This window comes from Balaenoptera borealis, assembly GCF_965194805.1.
Source record: "Balaenoptera borealis genome assembly, chromosome: 2".
NCBI classification, from domain to species: Eukaryota; Metazoa; Chordata; class Mammalia; order Artiodactyla; family Balaenopteridae; genus Balaenoptera; species Balaenoptera borealis.
Genome location: NC_138867.1, coordinates 33684826 through 33711359, shown reverse-complemented (window position 1 = coordinate 33711359; position 26534 = coordinate 33684826). Strand labels below are relative to the sequence as shown.

The window sequence follows — 26534 nt, the reverse complement described above, 5'->3', positions numbered from 1 at the left end:
GTCTCGATTTTTGAATCAAGTTCATCATAAATCAGACCACCTTATCCTTTTCCTAAAGTTAAAATGATTTGGCCAATTCCGCAGCTTCCTGTAGTTGAGTCTTTCGCTGAATTGTCTTAATGAAGCAGGAAGTCTTGGAACTGGTTTTCAGAATAAACATCTTCCAAAGGGCCGTCTGAAACACTAACCGTGATCGGTGTTGTCAGTTACACTGGAGAGGGGATGGCCCAGGGGAGCAGAAGGTGGTCTGTTCCTTGGAATCTCTGAGTTCTTGCCTCCTTTTCATCACACCTAATACTAAAGAATTCTTTTTCCAGGCGCCTTTCCTGACAGGCAGGGAAGCAATAACTTATGTGAAAAAAAATGAAAAACACCTCTTGTCAAAAATAGAAACAGAATTATGAAAGAGGGAAATGCTGGACTTCTAAGGTTCCACTGTGACCCCATAGCTGGAGCTGCCACTGTCGACGTGCAGGGGGCAGGGGGGCAATCTGTGCAGGACGAGGGCTGATGAGCCCCGACCCTCCCCAGCCCTTTCTGTTCATTCCTTATCCAGGAAGAGGCCATTTGAAAGTACAAGGTGATATTCAAGGTGTCTTCCTTTCTCAACCTGACAAATAGTTCTAAGTGAATTGCTTAGACTGTTTTGCATAATCATATGTAAATTGAATCAATTAAATACCCACCAAAGTTGTCTTGAGACATAGGATGTTCTTGCATAACCAGAGGTACAGAAGTGTTTGTCCATTCCCGACGTGGGAGGGCTCACTGATGTGTAGGAATTCAGCCCTTAAGGACAGAAATGAACTGTCCTTTTAAAGAACTGTTGAAACCTAATGCAGTAAGCACTTCCCATCAGCCATGAAAAATGATCAGCAATTAAGGGCAACGCATGGCTATGAGATCTCAGCGACAAACTCTTTCTAGAAATGACAGTCTAGCAATATGAATTGTGATTCAATACAGCCCGCGATTTCCTTTAAAACAACAACAAAGACTAACCGATTTCCTGCTGCAGGGCACTGTTGAACAAAACACCACAGTGTGTTTCAAAAGCGAAGAAATCGCCAAATGTAGGAACAAGAGTCATGCCTGCATTAGATTAGCAGGCCTCCGGCTTGAAGGTAAAAACTATCATGGGAGGAACACAGTGAGAAGAGGGAGACATAAACAAGTAAGAAAAATATCTGCACCTCCCAACTGCAGGCTCCGAGGGGTTCACAAAGATACTGCCACACTGTATGGGAACAATCGATCTGCTAAGTCAATGAACAGTACAAACTAGATAACAGAAGGAAAGTTTTGATAACCCAGAACCAAATCTGCAGACACCAGCAAGCGCTTTAGAAGCACTTAGTTACTCCATGCTATTGAAACCAGTCATCACACAGCCTTCACGAGCACATTGGTCAGGGAAGGGTCTTTGCAGTTGCTGGTGATTTGCTATCAGCTTCTCTATATGGAGAACAATAAGAGCCATGTCAAATAACTAGTTGCCACCAAAGAAATAAAGCAAGAGGAAAGTTAAAATTTAAACTGAGGCCACCCCAATCTACTGATGCATAGCAATGAATGATTATGTGACAATTATGTATTTATTCACGTATGAGCATGTGTAATGTAATGCCACAGTGTGTTCACTCAATGCTGGTGAAGAAGTAGGTGTCCTTTTGAAATCCTCTTAATCTAATGGAAACAACTTGTTAAGCTTCTATCAATAGGACATTTGTGGGAAATAGGGCAGATGAATAATAATTTGATGTTTTTAAGTGATTGTGGCTCTGATACACACTACTCCCAATGGACAAAATAAATAAATAAATAAATAAAGTGAGGTCACCAAGGAAATTTCTGTTCATTACATTTCTATTGGTACTTTTTAAACTAGTTGTCATATATTTGCCCACCAAGTGATGCTCTGAGCAAGGTACTGATTGACAATTTATCACGTTTCTGCTGATTGCGTTGCATGATCTTAGGTGGAGAGGACTGGCTAGTTATTCAAGAAGAGGAAACCTTGCCAGCAGGAGAGCATGATCTCTGGGAAGCATGTCATCTGTATGAATCAGGACAGGTTTCAGAAAAGATAACTGTGTAGGGAAGACAGGAAGAGAGCAAGCTGGTAGATGACAAATTTGTCTTTCTTCAAAGTGACTGTTGTCTGGCTTTTGAGGGGTGGGGGGCCTGACGGTCTCAGCCCTTACCTGAGAACACCAGTCCCAGAGCCGCAGTCAAAGCGGAACTCCACGTGGCCCCCTGCCATGTTGATAGACAGGAAGTCTTTGCTGTCCGTGTCATAGCTGTACAGGAGGACGCCGTCATCTGAGTCAGGCCAAAACGTGATCTCAAACTCCATGAAGGAAAGGTAATGCCTGGGCTCCAGCGGCCAGGGTGTTGCAGCGTAGGACCTCAGAGACTCTCTGAACTGAGGAACGGTCAAGGTGAAGGCTGAAAGAACAAGCACGTGGTTAGAAATCCCTCCGTGCCAGAACTAGCATCTTCTTTTCCTCCTGGGTACGGAACTAAACTCTATTTCTCAGCTGCTCTGAAGATAGGTGGCTAGTGTAGCTGAGTTCTGGCCACTGGAATGTGGGTGGGAGGAGTACACAGAATTCCAGGTCTGGCCTCTAAAGCTTCCCTCCCTCCTCCACTTGCTCTGGCTTCCTCGCCTGCTGGCGGGATGCAGGACTCAGTGGAGGACGCTAAGGCCCCAGCAGAGCCACTAGAAGGCAGGCGTCTACGTCCCTGAATGACTATGTGGAGCAGAGCACGTGGCTCCCACGGACCTCCAGTGACGTGAGCAGGGATCAACCTTTAGTACGTCAGGCTACAGAAATACGAAGGTGGTGTGTAACAGCTTGGGCTTACTCTGACTCACAACGCCCTCTTCTAGGTGACAAGAAATTTGAGATTACACAGTGTTAAAAAAAAACTTTTCCCCGGGATGGTGTCTTAGGGCCAAATCTGAATCACTGGCAGAAAAGTTAAAACATGTTCAACCCTGCTTGGTTTTTCCAAAATCTTTCAAAATTTCCATTATTATATGTGTGTATTTGTGTGTGCATGTGTGTTTATATGTATGTATACATATATGGGTATATATATAAATATAATCAATATATACAGTATTGAGAGGTAGAATAATTCAGCAGAACAGTACCAAGAAAAAGAAACATCACATTGTTAATGTTTCTGTGTGTGTACCTTCCCAACATTTTCTCTGGAACCATCAGATATTCTAAGGAGCCTGAGCTGTGAATGCTTCAAATTCTGACACAAACCACACAAATATAGGCTTTTCAAAGCTATTTGAGGGCCAAGATGAGCCCACCAAAGCCTGGCCCAGGAACATCTTAAAGAGAACTTGTCTTTGGCTGGTTTGCCACTCTGACACTTGAAGACACGCCAACCTGGTTAAAGAAAAGATTCTCCCATCCCTCCCAACAAAGCAACATTAATCCCATAAAAATATATGGGACCTTGCTAAAAGTACATTGATGAAAAATTACATCAACATGAATTAACAATGCAGACAGAAATCGCCATCAGCTTGCTTCTTTCTCACCATCTTCACAGTGTCGACCTCTAAATCCCAGGGGACAGAGGCAGATGTAGGAGTCAGCTTTGCTTGCTGTGCAGGTGCCACCATTGATGCAGGAGGCTTCATCACAGATTCCACTGCTGCATTCCCCTAAATACAGAATGGGAATGACAAAGCCCGATTCATTGCGTGAGCCAGTCCAAGACTGAGCACGCCGACAGCTCACGATTCTGAACAAATACAGTTCACGCCCCACTCCTATTGATTTGCTCCTCTGCACAGCTGCAAACCAGCTTTCAGGAGAAGTGGAACTTCCCTTCATTTTAATTTGATTTTGGTTTACTCTTTATGAAGAGCCACAGGGACCCTTTAAAACATGGTGGACACAGTAAATCAAATAATAAATTACTGGGCGATTTTATGACCACTGACAGGGATGACAGAGTTGTTTCTGCCTGTAACTCATCTCGCTGTTGTTCTCACAAGAGTGTGTTACCATCCCTCCAATGTCAGCAGAGTGTTTATGTTAAAAGCGTTCTCATTTGTTTGGCCCCAATTACCTTAAGTGCTGCCCGCCTTCTGGATTGAACGTTGGGTCAAGCAAGATAAGCACAGAAGGAGGTAAGGAGCCTTGTCGAAGCTTATCAACTGGCCTGGACTGTCAACTCCTCTGTCTGGAGCAGGGAGGGGGGGGGGGTGCTCCATGATACCTTAGCAGGGGGCTCCAGAATCTCTACTTCTAAACTCAAGGTTACAGTCTTATGAGGGACAGCAAGGTGACCGGAAGTAAGAAAAGTGCTGAAAGGTTCAACATCAGATGGGTTAGTTCTCTCCACCAAACACACACCGGAGAGACCCGTAAAGGGTACACTTGGTCATTTCCAAGTGTAGGTCACCAGATGAAGTGAAAGCAAACTGACTTTTCCTGGGCTGCTTTTCTTCCTTTCCTTTGCTTTCCCTTTCTTCTTGTGTATAAGAAATAAATGAGGCAGGTGGGCCACAACCTGGCCCAGAACTACAAAGGTGAGTCCAAAGCCCTTTTGCTTGGGATGGAGGCAAAGGGGGTGCATCTCTGGTTGAGCCGCGAGGGGTCCAGCTCTGCGTCGCACAGTCTCCAAGGTGACGCCCGTGGGAGCTGGTAGCCGCCCCCCTCCCCCTCCCCTTCCCCCCTCCCCCCCCCCCCGTGAGATGAGGAACCCCCGAGGCCTGATTGTGCCATCTCAGCAGGTGAGTCTCTCATCCTTTCATCATCAGTCATCTGTTTGTGTTGAACGGATCCAGTCTTTTCTTTTCCTAAAGCCTCCTCGGGAGGAGGGGGAAGGGCTTGGCATACTGCGTACCCAGGAGAGGAGACCCCCTTCAGGAGCTGATAACAGGATTTAATTACAGCCCTTCCAGATGGCTTGCCCCTCCAGCCGGGTGGGCTGGCCTCTATGAATTCCAGCTGGGGGCCACTGGAAGTTCAGGCAGAATTGACGGTGGTCTCTTTTTTTTTTTTCAGCCACAGCCCTGAGAACATTGCCAGCAACCACAGCCTCCATAGAGAGGCCGACTTGAATTTAGAGAGCCAAACTCTCACAGGGCCCCATGCTCCACCGATTTCTGTGGGCTGGGAGGCTTTCTCAGAGAAGGGCTGGTCCCACAGGAAGAAGTGGAGTCCTTGGCTTATCTTAGATACACATGGGAAAAATTATTTCACAAATTTGCTTTGTAACTATTTATTTTTTATAGGTGGGAGTTGACGGGGAGGGGGGTTGAAAGCCAGCCAGAGATGTTTACTTGATGAAAGCAGTGTTTCAGCAAGATTGTGCTGGCAATGGTATGCAAGATAGATTGTGAGCCATGGGGGCGGGAAAGAGGAGAGAAATCCTACGGGGAGGTAAACTGCGGCTGGAGAGGGTGATGGCAGAGGAAATGGAGAGAAAGCGAACAATCAAAGACGCGCAGGGCAAGCAGGAGTAGCCAGCTCATTCTAGAAGTCGAAGGTGGAGGAAGACTGCAGCATAACCTCCAGGCTTCTAGCTTGGAAGACCGAAAGGAGAGTGGCAAGAGGAAGGAAACGAGGGAGGCTGGGAACAGGACCTGGCTTCCAGCGAGCAGAGGAGCTGGCTTTCGTTCAACTTAAGCATAAGGTGATGGTGGAAATATCTGCTGCTGAGCCCTTCCTGCACACAGGTGAGGGCTGGAGACACAGCAGCAAGGTAGGGGCGACCCTGATACCAAGAACGTATGTGCTCCTTGAGAGAGGACAGGATGGAAGGGCCCCTGGAAATCCCAGGGCACCAAAGGAGGGTGAGGAGCTGGCAGAGAAGACAAAGGGAGAACAGATGAAGGACACAGAGGACCCAGACAAGGTGGGTTCCCAGAAGCTCAGGGGAAGCAAAAGCCAAGAGAGAAGTCAAGTTAATACCGCTGAGAGGTGCAGGAGGGGTTTGCAAAGAGAGAACCACTCACAGCTTCAGGAGAGCAGCTTTGCTTTGCAGTGGAAGGCAGAACCCCATCACAGGAAGTTCAGACAGGGGGCCTGGAGGGTTGCTGGACTCAGGTTTTGAAAGAGAGGAGAGAAGTCCGCAGGGTTCCCGAATCAGAAGGGTCCAGGGTCATGCAAACATGGCACTGGTTGAAGCTGGAGAGGACCTGAGTGGGTGTGAATAAGCTAGAGCGAGGCGTCCATGAACTTTGATGGGGAAAAACTTTTATCTTTATTTTCCATGATCTCTAACCGGACTTGAGTATTTCCCTTACTTATTAATGGAGGTAACGAATCTCCAGTATTAGCAGTTCTTGTGAATTGTGCCCAGTGGACCTGAGAATGGGGTAAATCACTTTCCATTTGTTACGGGTATCTCAAAACATCATTTATTCTCATCACTCCTTTGACAGCATGGTCGTTATTGTACCCACCATTGAAGAATCCTGTTCTTTAATGCTTTATAAAGAAGCACATACATTACTATAATAACAGAACTTTATTATATAGCTTTATTTCAATATAATTTTTTCCTATCATGTATATTTATTATCTGCATTTGAAAACATCCTTCTGAGAAGAGGTCCATAGACTTCACCAGACTGCCAAAGGGGTCCACGGCATACGAAAGCTTAAGAAGCCTTGGGTTATTGAGAAGTGACAACCTCGGCAGCAAGGTCCCAGGAACATAGGGAAGGATGGGTGCAGAGTGTAGATGAAAAGGTTAGTTTGAGAAAGGAGAACTCTCAACTCTGAGAGTAGGAGGAAGGAGGTGCCAGATCATGTGTACAGGGTGCTGGCAGGACCGCATCATCAATATATAAAATAACTTTTATTGACACTGATACTTTCTATACACCAGCCGTTACGTAAGTTTACGCAAGATAATGAAGTGAGGGGCAGGAGAGAGCTCAGGCTCCCAAGGAGGGAAGAGAAGGCGGAGTGGAATACACTAAGGAGACCATGGGCAGTGAGCAGTCTCCCTGCCCCTCGTCCCCCAATGCAGCGTAACAGTGAGGCTTGTCTATTTCCCCTCCTAAAGATCTGTCAAGTGTGTCACCACAACCACCCTGGATCAAACCACCATCATCTCTGATCTGAACTACTGCACAGCCTCCCAGCTGGTCTACATGCCCCCCGTGAAGACCCTTTCCAATAAGCTGTCTATAGTCAGAGGGATCTTTCCAAAACACAGACAAGATCATGAGACCCACCTCCCCTCATAGTCCCACTGGGACAGGCCATTTCCTCTGCCTGGAATGCACTTCCCTCTCATCTCTGCTTTTTAACTCCTACTCTTGCTTCAGATATCAACTTCACATTACAGCCTCAGAAATGCTTTTCCTGACCCCCCAGCCCATAAATCTCCCTATTATACATTAGGATTGCACTTCCCCTTTGTAACACTCCAAATTGTAATTTTACATTTATTTGTGTGATGTTTATTTGATTAATTTGGTCTATCCTAGGGAGAGTTACGACAGGAGGGATGAGCTGAGATCCTGTCTTGTTTATTGCTTTATCTTAAGCACCCAGTGCTGTGACCAGCACAGGAGCTTAAATAAGTATTTACCAAGTGGAAGAAAGAGTAAGAGAGTGATAAGCCATAGTGAGACCCGTGGCCCCTGCAGACCTCATGAGTCTCGAATAACTTGGGAAGTTGGCTCTGTGACACTGCAGGGCGGGGATCCAAGATGGGATTGGAAAAAATGAGTGGTGGTGGCTTAGGTGGAAATAATAAAAGAAACGTCTGGGCCAGAGAATACAAAATTTTGCTGAGATTGCTGACTATTCTAGAATGTGAGTTCACAGAGAATCCAATAGCTGGAAATAATTTAATGAAGGAGATGAGGTGGGAGGGGTCGAGTAATGAAAGGCCCCTTGGAAACAGGTTTCTTGGGTTTGGGGAGGTGGGACAGAGAAAAAACTGTGGTTGAAGCCGGCAAGGCCAAGTTAGAGATCAGAGGGAGGAGCCATGACTTGCAACTGTCCTCACCCTCTTCTGGAAGCCTGCATCTCCACGGGAAATTCACCGCTGCTTCCAAGAGCCCCGTCTCCCCCATGGTGAGACTGCATTTAAGTTATAGGAACTTGAACTTCAAGAGGACTTACTCAAAGGAAAGCAAATATGGAGGTGAGGAAGGTTAGCCAGCCCTGTTCTTGTGCCCCAGGGGGGAAAATGGGAAGAAATGGAAAAAAAAGGCCATGTGACCAATGCCTGCCACTAAGGTTGACAGAGAGCAATGGAATAATCCAATAGCTGCCCCCAGGGAGCCCAGAGCCAGCAAGGTGGGTCCTCCGGGTTCATGTGCTCGACGGAGAGGTTAGTATTGTACCGGGAGAGAATTTAAAACGCTGTCAGAAATTGGTCCTTACTCAATTTTGCAACTTCTTAACTACCTGTCAGAGATTACAAGACTGCCAGATCTGTCCTTCAAGGCTGTTTCCCTGTTAGTTCAATGAAGAGAGAAGAAACAACAATCCCTGTGGATTGGTAGAGTCAGAATATTAATAATAATATCAACAACAGGAAGCATTTATAACATATTTGCTATGTGCAAGGCTTTATTCTAAGTACTCTATATGCACCATGACTCATCAGGACAAAATAATCTTATGAGGCAGTTACTATTTATAGATGGGGATATTGAGTCTCAAAGAGGTTATCTGACCTGCCTAATCCAGGCAATCTGCCTTCAGAGTCCAGACTCTTCAACACCACAGGAGACTTCTCGTGGGCCTGCTGGTTCTCACCTAACTACAGCGGGAGCCTTTGTAATAGCTTTAGTCACTACTGTTGATTGTTTGCTTTGACCAAGTGATCAATTGAGGGAAAAAGTAACATAGGGAATAACAGGTGGAGAGTAATGTTTTCTTTTCAAGTAAACTCCATCTTTTGTAGTTTTAACAATGGTGTCACCTTTAGGAGTGAGAAAAGTAGAAGGAAGCAATTTGAAACCAATTTGGGAGCCTCTGATGTGGCAGATGTGGTTAAGAGGGCAGGCACTGGTGCCAGAATTGCTGAGGTCACCATTTACCAGCTTTACCACCTACTAGCTGTGTGACCTTAGGCAAGTTACTTAACTGTTCTGAACCACCAGCTTTCATCTGTAAACACGAAGACTAATCATAGCACCTACTTTGTAGGAATCTCGAGAAGATTAAAGTAGTTCCGAATGGTGGCTACATGTAGTAGGTGCTCAACTAATATTAGCTACAAAACAAAGAAACAAAACAAACAAACTGTACTTGGAGTCATGAAGATCGAATCCTAGCTCTGACTCAGGAATGGAGAGAGGGAGGAATAGGATCATATGTGGTAAAGCAAATGCAGCCAAATGTGAATGGTAGAAGCTAGATTGTGCGCACGTGGTATTCACCATGCGTTCTTTCAAAATGTCATCTTGAAGATGGAGAACAAAGAGACCCAAGAAAGGAACTTGCCATTTCTTGCAATAACAATGTCATATGAGGATGTGATGCTCAGAGTTGTGGCACCATCTTGGGATTATGAGTGAAAAACAAGAGAACCACTGAGATACCAACCCAGAGTTCTAACATCATTGAGTCACTGTTAGGGACTGAAATGTGTCCTCCCAAAATTCATAGGTTGAAGCCCTAACTCCCAATGTGACTGTATTTGGAGACAGGGCATTTAAAGAGGTAATGAAAGTTAAATGAGGTCATGTGAGTGGTCCTAATCCAATCTGACTGGTGTCCTTATAAGAAAAGGGAGAGACACAGGATTCAAGCACAGACAAAAGGCCATGTGAGGGCACAGTGAGAAGGTGGCCATTTGCAAGCCAAGGAGAGAGGATTCAGGAGAAACCAAACATGACAACACCTTGACCTTGGATTTCCAGCTTCCAGAACTGTGAGAAAATAAATATCTGTTGTTTAAACCACCCAGTCTGTGGTATTTTGTTATGGTGGCCCTAGCTGAGTAAAACAGTCATTGAATTAACCAACCTTAGAATTATCTCTCTGCTGCCTTCAGTGATGGAATATATGTCCTTATTTCTTTAAAAACAATCCTAGTCTTTTCAACAAATGGTGCTGGAACAACTGGGCTTCCACATACAAAAAAAAAAAAAAATGAATCTAGACTTAGACCTTACACCCTTCACAGAAATTAACTCAAAATGGATCACAGACCTAAATGTAAACATGAAACTATAAAACTCATAGAAGATAACATAGGTGAAAACCTAGATGACCTTGGGTAAGGCAATGATTTTTTAGATATAACACCAAAGACAGGATCCATGAAAGAAATAATCGATAAGCTGAACTTCATTAAAATTAAAAACTTCTGCTCTGTGAAACACAATGTCAAGAGGATGAGAAAACAAGCCACAGATAAGAAAACATTTTCAAAAGACACATCTGATAAAGGATTGTTATCCAAAATAAATAAAGAACTCTTAAAACTCAATAATAAGAAAACAAACAACTCAATTGAAAATGAGCCAAAGATCTTAACAGATACCTCACCAAAGAAGATATACAGATGGCAAATAAACATGTGAGAAGATGTTCCATATCATATGCCATCAGGGAAATGCAAATTACAACAACAAGATGCCACTATGCACCCATCAGAATGGCCAAAATATGGAACACTGACAACATCAAATGTTAACAAGACTGTGGAGCAAAAGGAACTCTCATACATTCACGGCAGGAATGCAAAATGATACAGTCCACAGTTTGGTGGTTTCTTACAAAACTAAACATACTCTTATCACATGATCAAGCAATCACGCTCCTGGGTGTTTACCCAAAAGAGCTGAAAACTTATGTCCACCCAAAAACCTGGATGTTTATAGCAGCTTTATTGATAATTACCAAAGCTTGGAAGCAGCCAAGATGTCCTTCAGTAGGTGAACAGATAAATTGTGGTCCATCCAGACAATGGAATATTATTCAGTGCTAAAAAGAAATGAGCTATCAAGCCGTGAAAAGACATGGAGGGAACTTAGATTCATATTACTAACTGAAAGAAGCCAATCTTTTAAGGCTACATAATGTATGATTCCAACTATATGACATTCTGGAAAAGGCAAAACTATAAAGAATATAAAAAGATCAGTGGTTGCCAGGGGTTGGAGATGGGGGGGAGGAGATGAATAAGCAGAACACAGAGGAATTTTAAGGCAGTGAAAATACTCTGTATGATACCATAACGATGGATATATGTTATTATACATTTGTCCAAACCCATAGAACATAAAACACTATAAGTGAACCATAATGTAAACTAGGGATTTGGGGCAATTGTGATGTGTCAACAGGTTCATCAATTGTAACAAATATACCACTCCAATGGGGGATGTTGATAATTGGGGGGTGGGGGGCTACGTGTGTGTGGGACCAGAGGGCATATGGGAAATCTCTGTACCTTCCCCTCAATTTTGCTGTGAACCTTAAACTACTCAAAAAATAATCTTAATTTAAAAAAAGGAAAATAGAAAAAAAGAAAAAAACCACAATCCTAGTTCTGCCCTATTTTGGAGAAGTTCTTTAACTTTTATAAGTCCCAGTGTCTTCATGTGTAAAATAAGTATAATAATAATTTCTACCTCCTCGAGTCAGTACGAGGAGTAAATGAGAGGGCGTCAAGAACGTGTTTGGCATGGTGGTCAAGAATCGGAATGTGGCCATTTCTTTTAGAAGCGAAGAGTATACGAAAGATCTTTCTACATTATTGTGTTGGTTCTTCCACTGGACTGGGTGAGGAAGGGTGACAGGGCTGAACTGCTGTTGCCTTGTCAGATGAGACCAGGCTACGTTTCATGAAGAGGGCCAAGATGGCAGCAGGACACAACCAAGGGTTTGGTGCACCCTTGGTCTTATTTACCACGTCCGAGTGTTCAGATTCAAGGTCATCATGTCTTCAGAGCACCAACCTCACCCCTCAGGCCCACCTCCCTCCTAAAGCTCTGCATTAACCATCTGCCTAGGGTTGTAGCCCATGAAGCTTCTCCCCACCCTGGCCCAAAGCAGAAAGGCAGTCCCACGAGAGCATGCCACCCACTGGGCAACCACTTACCCACATCAGCCCCGCTGAGTGCCTTCCCCAGCGGCCAGGGCCTCAAGTCCATTCTCTTCCCATTAACAGTGAGTGACTGTACACAGCCTTGAAAGCCTTGGTTTGTCCCCGTTGCTCTCACCAACCAGTAAGCACGGGGAGCCCCACCAAGATAGAGAGGCGTCCGGAAGGTAATTTTACTGTACTGTCCCTTTAAGAAAGATGGAAACAGTAACTTACTACACAAAGTCAAAAGCTAAAACACAACAGATTTTCATGAGGGACATAGTTAAGATGCAATTTTTAGCGCCAGTGTTTTCTTCCATCTGTATTTAAGTCATTGTCCTACTGGAAAATTAAACCCACGGTTACCATAGAAAACTCAAGAGAGCTTCTCAGAGGGCTGTCTTTCGAGAAGGGATGATTTTGGAACCTAGAAGGGAAGGGAAGGTGGGTTAGAGCCAAGAGCAACCCAACAGGCAGTGGACCATGATGGGCATCCAAAAAAAAATTTTCTCTTTCCAGTCCTGACACCAATTTACTGTGTATCTTGGATGGGTCATAGGGCTATTCTGTGTCTCAAAAGGTGATAATACTAATTTTGTGTATACGTGGGCTAATGTTTACCCTTTTACTGTCCTAGTCACCTTTATACTATATCCTGCAAGAGGCATTTGTGAGGGAGAGGGAAATTGCCAAGACTGAGTTGCAAAATATTTTGAAATTTGCTCATGGATACAATTTTTTTAAAGTGTTATTACAGCTAAGTAGGAACATTTCCAATCTTAGACTAAACCACAATCTGGATTGTAGATTTTGAGGTTACAAAATACAGAGCTGAACATTAGGTGGGACAGAATTAAGGTGCTCTTGGTTATTTGCTATTTTTATTGCAGAAATATCTCATTTGCTTGGACTAAAGGGTATAGATGGAGGTTGGGAAAAGGTAGTTATAAAATACCTAGAATGTAAGTCACTGAAATGTAATCTTTATCGTTTATACTTTTGTTATCAATAAGTAAAACATCTAATCATTGCTTTATATTTTCTAATGAATAGATAAGAATCATTTGTAAATAGTATATTAAATATGAGCTAGGCAGCTTTAAAGTATTTACAGTGGATTTTAAGGATTAGTTATTTGCCAGCCACTGGCATATAGCTTTCGTTAGATGAATTGAGTGCCCTGTTGGCTTATTTCACCAAGATCCTCAGGATTTACTTCTTCTGGATCCCTTCCTCACACTTCTGGCCCTATTCCCTGATCCAGGACCATAGCAGGAGCCCGGCAGCTAAATCCTTTTCTCCTTTTTTGGAACATTAAGTGCATCATAGGGGTGGGTAGCTCCTCTGAAGCTCCCTTCACAACATCCCAGGCAATAGTCTTTGAGCCTAGCCTTTACCTTCCTCTAATGAGGGTTGTCTTTGGGCCTCTGGAGGCTGCTTTGCCTGCCTATGCAGAGAACTGGTGGTATCCTGGAGTTTGCATTCCCCTGGCACAGCCCTTAACAAGTTTTAATGGGTGCTTAAGTGTGAAAGTCCAATTCCCTTGCTTTGGGTTGGCATCACTCCGTGGTTCTACTTACACTCCAGAGCTCCCCTGTGGGATCAGGCTAAAGCCAGATCCTGATGAACTTTGCCTGAGATCTAACTCATACTGACTTCTGCCCCGCCCCCGTTCATCTTAATCCCCTCTCTTACAGGTTTCCTGTGGGATCCCTTTCTTAGTGCATCATTTGCATAAGACCCCTCATCTCAGGTCTGTTTTGGGGGAACCTGACTTAAGACAGAGTCACTATCTCTTGAGACAGTTTTCTCAAACATTCCACATCTGCGGTCCTGCTTATACAACTTGCTTAACAAGTCCTGGTAGTAAAGAGGCAGATGTTGCCCTGAGTATCCACAAAATTATATGCTTTTTGTAATTAATGCTTACATGCATTAAAATCATATACTCTGAAGGCAATACTCTTCGAGGATTAGAGTCCCTGTTAGAGCACTGCAAACTACACACATAGGCACCAGAATAGAATAGGATTATCACCTCCATTTTCCTAGATGCTATGCCTCTATTAATGCAGCCTATAATTTCTTTAGCTTGTTGTTATCACATGGCCCTATTTATTAACCTTTATTGAATTTCCTTGTTTTAAACCATAAGACATTTACACATGTGTTACTTCTGTTACAGCTTCTCCACCTGTATTCATGTTAGTATTTTGGACCGAAGTTCAAAGTTTCTTTATTCCTATCAAATTTAATTTTAACCATAGTAGGCCTATTGTTCTAGCATCTATGTGATTCTGCAGTGCATTTATCCCATCTTTCCCTTCCTTAGAAATATATGCATATCTGCATAAATGATCTTCCTGGATTCACATTCACTATATTTGGACTTTTGTTCTTTTGGAACCACTGGGATTCAAATGAATGAGATTTATTTTTTCTATTCTTTTTTTTTTTATCAGCAAGTCATGACCCTCAATATAACATGTCTTGTCAGCAAAGAATAGTGAAGAGCCCAGGCAAGGAGAAAGCTATACACACATACACAAAGGCTTTCTTGCTACTTTTTTCCTCAGAGAATACAGATACCTGCCTGATTAGAATTACAGGCTCGGTTCCTTGGCAGGTTGCTAATCCCAACTGTTTATTCTAAACACAGTCCTAAAGTTGCTCAGAGCGTGACAAATATGTGAATACCTAGGTGATCTGCTGAGTAGCCCAGCGGTTACACTGCTTTGCCACTTCCTATAATCATGGCCCCAAAAATGTGGATGAATGGATTACTCCTGCATATTGAACCAAGTGAACCTTTCAGGACGATTTTCTAAAGCCACAGGATTGCAACACCTCTGCCTTAAAAGCAAGCTTTGTGTTTGGCACTAATAATGGCTTCAATTCTTCCTATATGGGCCTTCCTCCACCCCCTGGCATTGATGTCCTTGTAGAAAGAGAACATGTCCCCGGGCACAGAGCTTACTGCACGTCCCTGTGCACCCAGGGCCAGGATGCTGGCAAAGTTCCTCCTCCTCCTCGGTAGATGTGGGATGGACACGTGCCCTGAAAGCCCACCTAGAGTGGAAGGCTGGCAGGGGCACGTCAGAGCCAGGTTGCATGGGTTTGCCATGAAAAGCAGCCCATCTTCCAGGGCTGCCAGCTCTCTGCAGTGGGACCCTGCCAGGGTGCTTGTGGTGCGTGCTGGGCAGGGGGGCAGGGAGTGAGGCTCGCACTCACCTGGGACTGGCCTGTCACCGGGGTGCCGTTGTTCAGCTGCAGCAGCCCGTTCAGCCCATCTCTGTAGAGTGTAACCGTGTGCCAGCCCCCTAGTTTGATTTTGGTCTCACTTACGATGATGGCAACCCCAGTTCCACAGTTAAACCTGCGGGGGAAGAAAAGAAAAGGAAAATTCTTAGATCAACCAGTTCATTATGTTTTCAGACTCCACGGACATCACTTCCAGGGGAATGGCTTCTTTGAGAGCCAGTCTGTCCAGAGTTAGGTTTACAAATATCAAGAGCTGTTTAAATCTACACACGGAAGAACTAGACGCCTCCTTCCCTGGGACCACCTCAGCCTGGTTGTCTTTAATCTGCCCATAGAACCTTTCAATGTGGGGTCTCCTTTAACCCAATTTTCTCTGCAGCTTAGCTTAGAGAATCCTGGGCAACTAAGATCTTCCCTCTCCTTCTCAGCAATGACCAGATGCTGAACATGGACTCAAAGTGCAGAGAATTAGAGCTTGAGTCATTTTCTGCTTCTGGGGATTTCTCTGGGGACTTCCCACAACTCCCAGATGACAGGCTCAGTGATGTTAATAAAATGTAAAAAAAACAAAGAAACCAAGTCTTCACACTCATTTTGACAAGCTGGCCAGCACTGCCATCTGTGTTCAGCTGGGCCTGAGTGCAGGGATGGTTTCCATGGAAGTCTCCAGCTCAGAGGGGATGTGGGTGGAGAACGAGCATTCTCAGACAGTTGCATTATTCTTGTTTTTTTTCCCAACCTCCGTATGGCCTGGGGTGCCCTCTGGTCACTATGCCTGACATGTAGGATTCTGACCTTTTCCAGCCAACCTCCAACCCGCCACCATGCCACGTCCGCGTGGGTTCTGAGGCTGCCGGTGGGGAAGGAAGCATAGCGGGTGTCGTCCTTATCAGGATGTGCCCTAATTGCAGCCCACTTCTCATGGCCTTCCTTTGTCTCCTGACCCTCAGTGGAGTGGAGTGGGGTGGAGAGGCTCACCCAGAGCGGGGGATCTCAGAATCACGCAGTAGGAGTTGCGGAGATGGAGAGCTGCTACCAGCAAATAACCAGCAGGGCTAGAGTCAATCAGATCCTCCAAGGGTTAGATCCGCAGAAGGTCAGGGCCACTGCCCCAGATCCCGCTGGCTGACCTCAATCTCCCATCAATCAACGCATTTAGCAAAGGATGCCGGGACGGGGGTGGGGGCATTTTCTACCCCACGTGGGATGCTTGACAGTCTTATCCTTCTTAACCAAAAGTAATCTTTGTGCTAAAATAGTCAAAAGACAATCATGGTTGGTGCTTACTGAACGCTTTGGCTACGGGTCAGGCACTGCTCTAAGTACTCTTATGCTTTAATGCATTTAATCCTCACGGTAGTCCCGCGAGGAAACATGGGCTCGGAGAGGTTAAGTCATCTGCTGACGGTCGGGCCGCAGGAGAATGGTGTCATCAGGCTCTTAACCAGTGAGCCATGGAGAAGCACCCACCTGATCCCCATTGGTTGTCCTCAAATAGGTGCCGTGTGCACCTCCATGAGGGTGGTTAAAACACTCACACGTCCACAGAACTCTGCATGCAGAAAACCACACATAAACCAAAGGTGGCTTCCAAGGTGCGCTGGGACACAAATGATCAGGGCAGAGGAGGTAAGTCAAATAGTCCACCACAGCCCTGAGGAAAGACGAGGATGGGGTCTGAGCCTCTGGAAACCCTTAGGAGGCTATGGGCTCCTCTCTGGGCTCTGCGCTGTCAGCCGTATCTACCGCAGGGGGCAAGGAGGAGGTGCCAGCCTTCTTCCCATCTCATCCACCAGAGCTCCAGGAGAGAAGGGACTCGATCGCTTTGGCTCACTGCCGCATTCCCAGGCGCTGCAGCAGTGCCTGGTACACTGTGGCGGCTCAAGAAACATTTGCTGGTGAATGAATAAATGACTACAAGGTTCCAAACTCAAATCTGAGGGGTAACCCTGCAATCCTGATACCCCAGTATTTAGTAAACTGGCCCATGCTCATCTTATACACACTGTTCCTTTATTTACAGGGATCCATTGTGTATAGATTTTGTTCACACTATAAAAAGGAAAACGTAACGTAGGGTAGTGTTAAAAATCTGAGGGGTTTTTGGCAGGAGTTACCTGAACTGGAGTGAGCGCTGGATGACAGCCAGGGACATGAAATCCCCCCTCCCGTGCTCATTCTCCCCGCAGTAGAGCAGTAAGCCATCCTCCGCCTCTGCCTGTTATTATAGGAACGAAAGCCACACGAACAATAAGCACCTCTTCTTCCATAAAGGGCCCCCTGGAAACACTCATGAATACGAAACTTGAGCATCTCCGCTGTGTTCCTATTTACGAGCATGTGGACTCCAATTACTTCCCAGTTCACTTTCAATAAACAAAGGGCAGCGATATAAACAGTGCGTGAGGAATTTTGCAGTGACGTGAGAGGAAGGTGGTCCCATATCTGACCCACTCTTTACTTGGCTTCATGGATCCACCAGCAGAGGTTCTGGGAAACCATGTGCACAAAGACCGCAGTCACACAGGGGCTGCTCTCATGCTCATCAAATTCTATTCTCACCAAAGAGCATTTTAGTTTTTCTTTTTTTTTTTATTTCCCATGCAAATTTGCTTCTTTCCTTCCATTAGGAGAACATGACAATACAAACAGCCCATGGACTAGTTTAGTTTTCACCCATGTTGTCTGTCCTAGACTGGGACAGATCATCTTTTGGACCCTCAACACTTTGACTGTGACCTGAAGGGGACTTGTTTCCATATCTCCAAACCTTTTCCTGTCATCTGAGATACCCAAAAGAATCACTTTAAGCTGAAGTCAATGAATTCTGATCCACAGCTGATTCAGATCAGAGAGCATCTATTGGGCCCTCACTGTGTGCCAGGGTTGCATATAGTCATTTTTCTATCTGTTCAGTTACAGTCATAATAATAAATGTTGTTTGGGCTTCCTTTAAAAGGAATTTTGGGCCAAAGAATGCACTTATACCTTCTGAAATCCTGGCCTGAGAAATGTCACTATTATGAGTGTTGACCAAAAAAAAACCCACACAACCTAAAAGTTGAGGATTATGTTTTATTTGGTGGACTTGCTGAGGACTTTAGCCCGGGGAACAGTCCTTCAGAGCTATCGGGCTTAAGTCCTCAGCAAATTTGCTGAATAAAACATAATTCTCAACTTTTAGGTTATGCATTTTTTTTTCAGTCAACACGAGCAACATGTGTGGGACCCAAATATTCTTCCTGGGAACCTTCAGGCCAACCATTTCCATAGTTCAGTAACATACAGAACACACCCTCCCTTTGCTGCCGCCCTTGAGTGTGTAAGTGTGCCCATCGTTCTCACTAACCTGTGAATGGGTTTACCCCCTGCTTCCTCTCCCCCTCTCCTCCTCCCTTTGACGTAGCACACTGCTGTGTTAAGGTGTCCAGTAAGCACTCATCAAAGGATTAATCCTTCTTACCCTAAATTCAAGAGTAATTTGAAATGCCTGATAAGAGTTCTTCAAAGGTTCAAAGGTTACATAGGAGTGGCCAAAGAACTGAGGATACTGTATAACAATATCTGAAAAGAGAAAAAGACAAAATAAAAGAATGCTGTTTCCTCACTTCAAATGCAAAAAATCAGTACACACCATTGCCTGGATGTCATTAAGTAAAAACCCCTGATAGTCTGTTAAATCTAGCTTACCATCTTCTTCACTCTACTCTTTACCCCCAGGATTCTCATTCCTGGGAACTTTGAGCTTCTGAAATTCTTAGGGAGAAACTGGATCTTTGGAGATTGTTACTTACCACCCTAAAGAGAAATCAATGGCTTTAAGGCCACTGACACCTGCTTTCTAGCTGTACATCTGTGTAATATAAGTTGGCTCAATTATTATCCTTCTTAACCTTCACGCACATGTTTCTGCTGCATTTTCTTAGTAGAGGTGTGATAAAAGTAAACCCACCCCCAAGATGCCATCAGGATGATTTATTAATTGCTCCAAAAGGACTACATGTTTGGCACATATAAGAATAGGGCTGCTGTCTAACTAGAAGCAATGGAAGTTGCCTCACATTTGCCCTGTGTAGCTAACTAGCTAATTTAATGACTAAAACATGGGAGAAGGGGCTGATCTTAGAAAAAGGACTTGAAGGAACCACGTGTGGATGCAAAACTGCCTTCTGGCTCCCAGTAGGGCCAACCCACCACCATGTTCCCCACCCCACCCCTCAAGGGCCTACCTTCTGAGCAGCTCTCACCACCTTTGCCCAGGTTGCAGTGGCATCGAGAGCCCCCCCAGTTGTAGTCATTGACACAAAAGCTGTCAGCAGAGCAGAGAGTTTCATCACAAGACACGTCAAAAAGCCTTGGCATCATAGCCACACCATTCTTCCCTTTCCTCTCCACTGGAGTGGGCTGAGGAGCTACCTCAGTCATGGGGAGAGATGCTGGGGTAGGGGGGACAAGCCTAGAAATGGTCATTGGGTTCGATCTGGGCGCCATCTTGGATTCCACCCAAAATTTCTTATTCCCTTCTTTGAGAGCAGGAAGCGGTTTAACCTAAAGACAGAGAAGGAAAAGAAGTTCAGGATTAACACAGAGCACAGTAATTAGATCGCCTTATTTATAGCTGACGCCTAATACTTGAAAATATAGTCACTTTTGATATTTACCAAAACCTTGGGATGTACAGAGGGCAAATAGTGCTGACTCCAGTTTATGGATAAAGAACTTGAGGCTAAAGGATTTTAAGTACCTTCTCCTATACTACTCAGAAAATCAGTGCTAAAGCTGATATTATGTGATTTATTATTATTACAATATCACAAAAATGCATTTACCTTGTCAAGGAATTGTTCATTTCCTTATAAAAACTGACTTTATAAAATTTCACTTAGTGGGACTCTAAATATGTTTCTGCCAGATTGTGAAGTCAGCAGGCAGGAGCTGACTACAGAACATCAGCATGGTTGGTACCTAGTTACTATTAATTTATGATCACCTGGTGCCTAAGAGTCAGAGGAAATAAATGTGTCCAAAGCAAATGAGCCAAGTTAAGTAAGTTTCAAGTAAAATGTTAGTGGTCCATTGATTAAATCACCTTGTTCAGTAAGGAAACAAAAACACCCAGGTTTTAAAGCAGTACTTTTCGTTACCTCCTCAAAGGAAATATCCAAATCTAAGTCGTCTTCATATGCGTCATCATCCTCGCTGACTTCTGTGTCGGTTATATAATGGGGTCCATAGCTCCCACTTCCTGATTCCTCGGGGCCTTCACAGAGAAAAGCAGCACACCGCAGTCAACACATGCCTTCGCTGCTCCCTTTTTTATGCTAACGCAGCCACATACAGAGCTGTGCTGAATGGATGGCGATGTATCGGAAACACACAAGGAATTCAACACAAAAGAGGAAGCAGCACTGAGCAAAAAGTATGAAAAACATTTCATCTCATAAGTAATCAAGGATATGCCTGTTAAAACCAGAAGGAGCTGCCATTTTATACTGACGAGACTGGCAAATACAAAAGTTGGGCAATAAAAAATATTACCAAGGATGGGATCAATGGAGACTCATACTCTGATGTTAGGTGTGTAAACCGGTACATCCTCTTTGCAAAACACTTAGAAATATTTAATGAAGTAGAATATGTTCATACCTTTTGATGCAGCAATGTCACCCCAACTTACAAAATCTGGAGAAACTTTTCCACATGTGCAAAGAGACATGTGCATAACACATTCATAGCATCAGAATTTGTATTTGTAAAAAAACCCAACTTTGTTATTTTTATAATATCAAGTAATACCCCAAAAATCTGTCAACAGATAATGGATAAATGAATTATAGTATATCTATGGAATGGGATACTATGTAACACAGGAAATGAATAAATGGATATTTAATGAATCAACATGGTTTAATCTCACAAGATTTCATGCAAAAAATGCAAGTTGCACAGGAACATATCCAGTTTGATGTCATTTATATAAAAGTCAACAGCAAGAAAAACTATGTATTATTTAAGGATATATATATATACAGTTGTCCCTCTTCCCTTGGCATCTGAGGGGTGGTTTTGGTGCAGGACCCCCTCAGATACCAAAATCTCCGGATGCTCAAGTTCCTTATATAAAATGGCAGAGTACAGTCGGTCCTTGGTATCTGCGGATTCTGTATCCACGGACTCAACCAACCACGGATCAATATGGACGGCCGACTACATTCAAACTCTTAAGAAAAGTAAGGCAAGGACCAAAAATACGTGGGAAAGGTTAGAAGAGGGATATGAATGAGGTGTGACTCACAGGGGCCTTTGATAGTACTCTATAATATTCTACTTCTTAAGATAGATGCTGGGTACCCATGAGTGTTCATATTATTTTTATATATTATATAAAAACATAAAAGTAATATCACATATATATAAAAGTATGTAATATATATATATATATACACTTTTGACGTATGAGATATTTCATTAAAAGTTCTTTAAAATAAGAAAGAGACAGTATAATAGAGCAAACGCTCCCACACCCAGGAAAAAAAGGGGCCCTGGGTGGCATCTTGGAGGTCAACCATTTCCATACATCTTAGCAGGACAACAGGATCTTTCAGAACTGGAAGGTGGGCTGAGAAAAACTCATAGGGGACAATACAGGGTATTGTTCTTTGGGGGATGGTCAGATTAACATTTTTATTCAGTTGTCACCCACAAAGTCTACTGACCCACAGCAGTCCTGACTTAGGCTAGACACAGGAAGCCCTACCCCCAGGATCTGAGAGTCTTTCAAAGTGCTGCTCCATAGCGCCCCCATTTCCTCCTGGTGGCTTTGGGTAGGCACAGGTACCAGCTGCCTTCTCTAATCCAGTCACACCGGGCACCAGGCTTTACGGCTGTAACAACTCTGGCAACAGAAACTGACTTTTGTAGGTCATTGATGCCCATTAGTTATTGAATGATTAGTTAAAAAAAGAAAAAAATGACATTAAAAACACAAATTGAACTTAAAGACAATTCTGCTTTCAGCATAAGCTAAGCCAAACACCTTTCTCACAAAAGCAAACTCACCCTCTTCTAAGCAAAGAGCAAGCAGATTGAACACAAAACTAAAGGAAATGTCAGAAAGGGAGTGTGGGATGCCTGCTCAGGGGGCACGCTGCTGACCTGATATCTCCTCCTGCACCAGGAAGAGGGAGTCGTGGTCGGCAGGTGATCCAAAGACATCGGGGAAGGTCCTGTTCTCAGGTATCAGGCACATCTTGGTGGAGGTGTTCTCACCACCTCCACACCAATTCCCCAGTTTTATTTAAAATAGCCCACATGTCAGCTGAAAATTCAAGCCTGTTGATGCCAGATTTATACCTGGATGCCAATTCTCTTAAGCCACCTGCATCTAGCCAGCACAGCTGTGTGCCAGACGTCTTCACACAAAAAGCCAGAGGCCCTTGAAAACAGCTTCCCCTCTCTTGTCTCTCTGTATCTTTGTATCTTTCTACTTCTCTCCCCGCCTCTCTCTCTTTCTCTGGGTCTCTTTCTTCTCCCCCTCCTCACTCTCCATTTCTATCTCTGTCTCTCTCATATTTTCAGAATGGATGAATTTCACTAGAAAGAATTCATTTGGTAATAAAAGAATTATGTAGCACATGCATGGAGAGACCTGGGTTTTATCTTCAGTAGGCGGGCCTCCGTACCTCCAGGGTGTTCACCCTTGCCCTCTGCACATTTTAGCCATTCTTGTACTATTCTCATCATGTCAAGATTCTCTGCATTTCATCTTATAATACTCTATCTGGAAAAAAAATTCTTCAAAGACCCCAACTGCCAACAAGATAGATGTCCAGGCTCCTTGGTCAAGAATCCCAACGATCACAACTCCTCTTTTTCCTCCCTTCTCCTATCACCATTATTTATTGAAACCTACTGCCTCTCTCCTACTGACAGGTACTGTTGTGTGCTTCATATCATACATTTCTAAACTTTACAATAATCCTGAAAGGTAAGTGTGGTAAATTTCATTTGGTAGATAAGAAACTGAAGTCAGGGAAGTTAAGTGGTTTGACCAAGATGAAATCCTTTGTAACTGGCCAAGCCTAACTCAAAACCAAATTTGTCTGATTGCTGCTTTCCCAGTGCCTGTAGGAGAAGAAATCACTGTGGAGAGAGGAAGAGCCTGGGATTTAGAAAATTAACATTTATTGCTCATTTTTACTGTGCCAAGAGCTTTTCATAGATTGTTTCTATTAATTCTCACAAAATCCTGTGAAATTGGTATTATTACTCCCATTTTACCATGTGAAGGTATAAACTGAAAAAGATTAAATAACTTGCTCAAAGGCACACAGACAATAAACAGCAGCACTAGATTTATCCTTGGTCTCTTTTTTGATTACATCATGCCACTTATAATCAGACTCCAAATCATGGTTTTGACTCTTTTTTTCCCCTCTTCCAAAGTCTTAATGGCCAAACTGGTTTACCAGTTGACTTGTGAACACATCTTGTGTTTTCTTACCCCAAGACTTTGGTTAATGCTCTTCTCCACATCACCTTCCTTTTCCCTCTTGTGTGTCCTTATACATAGTCTACCCACCCTTCCAGCTGCATGCATTCTGTGGAGACAGAGCTGAATGTGTATCATCCAAAGACCAAAATCAAGTGATATTTTAAAAAGAGAACAACAGACTCTTCTGGGAAAAAAATGGTGACTCCAGAAACGACGGAGCAGCCAAGGCCTGTAGGACATTCTTCCAGCTCCTCCTGGATGGTGCCATCCACCCACGAATATGTGTCCCTAATCATGAGCTCAGAATAAGCTTCCACAGTTTGTTGAACTCAATGGATATTTAAGATGGTTTTTACATCTTCTGGACTCCTGGCCTCGGAATGTTGCCCTTGTGTTTCTCAACTCAATTGTGAACCCACTGAGGGCAGGAACCATATTTTAGACTTCTTGATATGCCTCCCCATCCTCCTTTAACTAATACTTCACATACTCACCAAAAGCCAAGGCTTCCACCAGGCACGGGAGATACCACCACAGTGTTGCACTATGGTGGGACTTTGTCCTGTCCTGGCCCAGCTGGTCAGGCCTGTTTAAGTGGTGGAATATTGGGGACAAATCCTTGTATGGTGAGACTTTGCCCCCAAATCCAAAGACATTCTCCCCAAACTGCCACCATTCCTCTCTCTTTCCCCAACTCAGAGCTAGAAGTTTAGAGCTGGAAGAGGACTTAGACACCATCCGGTCCAAAAGTCTCATTTCATAAATGTGGAAACTCAGGCCACAGAAGAGAAGTGACTTAAAACCAAGGTCATGCATCTCATTAGTGGAAAATTCAGGACAAAACCAGACCATATGACCCTTAGTTCAATACGCAAAATAACATACAAATGTTTTGACACCGAGTATCTAAGATACTTTAGCCAGAAGGATATAGAGGAACCAGGGGTTGGAGTGTGGGTAACTGAGTTCTCATCCTGCCATTTAACCCACCCTAGGAAGTCTACCTTGAAGGAAACTCTTAGAGGAAAGGACCACAAATGCACTGCTGCAGCTATGAAATGGTACCATGATGAGAATGGAAATGACTCCAGCTTCTCTGCTCGTTTTGACAAGTAAAATAAGGCATATATTGTTCAATGAGTAAGGTTCCTTGGTCCTTAAATAATCATTGCTTCTGTTTGAGACTGCATATAACCTATCTCTTTGAAGCCAGAGGTTACTGCTCAGTTTGGGGAAACAAAGGGTGTGAGATAAGGGTGGGACGAGAATGTGGAATTAGAAGGACTTAGAGTCAAAGACATCTTGACTTTTGTAGAAAGGTCTTGGAGATCAGCTAGCACAAGTCCATTTTACAGAGGAGTAAACTGAGGCTCAGAGAGACCATGCGACTAGCCCACAGAGACAGTTCAGTGGCAGAGCTGGTCTAGAATTCTGGACTCCTGACGCTGCACTCCAATACTCTTTGCAGCATCTCTTCCTGTTTCTCATAATTATCCAGGCTAATTGTCATTTCCCATTTTTAACAGGAAGGAAATGAGAAGAGAGAGGACCAGACACAGTATGGTGTGAAGACATGTGGAATGAAGATCCCCACTCTTGTTTCCTGATGACCCCACCACCTCAGATCTCAAATCCATGGCTTCCCTAAAGATTTTACCAATGCTGTTTCTAAGTGAGCACAGAATGTACAGTCCAAGCCACTGTTAAGAATTCTCCCAGTAGCCTGGGGTTATTGTAATTAAAGTGCATAACTCATCTCTCTCTACTTGACACTTTGTTAATTAGGAAAAGAGAACATTAAAAAGGAGTCATTTATTTAGAACCAGAATAGTCAAACCATTAACTGAATACAAAGCAAGTTCAAGGGGCTTCCCTGGTGGCGCAGTGGTTGAGAATCTGCCTGCTAATGCAGGGGACACAGGTTCGAGCCCTGGTCTGGGAAGATCTCACATGCCGCGGAGCAACTAGGCCCGTGAGCCACAACTACTGAGCCTGCGCGTCTGGAGCCTGTGCTCTGCAACAAGAGAGGCCACGATAGTGAGAGGCTTGCGCACCACGATGAAGAGTGGCCCCCGCTTGCCGCAACTAGAGAAAGCCCTCGCACAGAAACGAAGACCCAACACAGTCATAAATAAATAAATAAATTAATTAATTAATTAAAAAAAAAACAAGTTCAAGGGTTATTCCACTACAAGGAAAACTAATACAGAAAAGACAAATTTCTATTACTATATTACAGGATGACTTTTATTTTTTTTTTAAAAAAACCTATATGCTTGGTTTTATTGAGGCATCACCAGTTTTCTATAAACAGTAAGTTTCTCCGATGTATCATGGTATAGTTGGAAATACCCCTAGTCATGGAAACCAAAAACTGGGAGAGAGATGGACACAAATGACTGTGTGACCTTGAACGAGTCATTTAATCTCACCGGTTCTCGTGTTTTCTAATAAAACAAGGAACTGGACTGGATTTGATGACCTGTTGGCACTAACTTCCTGCGACCCTAAAGTTTACACTTTTAATTCAGACACATTGCAGGCACCTGTTACTCCAAGCGAAGTTTGAAAAAGAAACAACTAGGGAATTTCACTTATGTGGATGAAAAAAGGAGTTAGTTCAGCATGGAAGTTACACGTCTTGGGGATTGTAACTTTGTGTTCAATAATATAAGCCTCCCAGAAGATGTGAGTTATCATTTATCAGAATTCATCTTCATTCATAAGGACC

General features: G+C 43.8%; 1 protein-coding gene across 1 annotated transcript in view; it reads right to left on the bottom strand.

The window, feature by feature from the left end:
• EGFLAM (EGF like, fibronectin type III and laminin G domains) overlaps nucleotides 1-26534 on the bottom strand; it is a 166939-nt gene that overhangs the window by 28719 nt on the left and 111686 nt on the right. The window contains exons 8-15 of the mRNA XM_082382218.1: nucleotides 20454-20569; nucleotides 19539-19857; nucleotides 18773-18873; nucleotides 17427-17527; nucleotides 15280-15424; nucleotides 12064-12253; nucleotides 3566-3691; nucleotides 2205-2448 (exon numbers count right to left, since the gene is read on the bottom strand). Coding sequence (XP_082238344.1) covers nucleotides 2205-2448; nucleotides 3566-3691; nucleotides 12064-12253; nucleotides 15280-15424; nucleotides 17427-17527; nucleotides 18773-18873; nucleotides 19539-19857; nucleotides 20454-20569 — 1342 coding nt within the window. The remainder of the gene's footprint in view (nucleotides 1-2204; nucleotides 2449-3565; nucleotides 3692-12063; nucleotides 12254-15279; nucleotides 15425-17426; nucleotides 17528-18772; nucleotides 18874-19538; nucleotides 19858-20453; nucleotides 20570-26534) is intronic.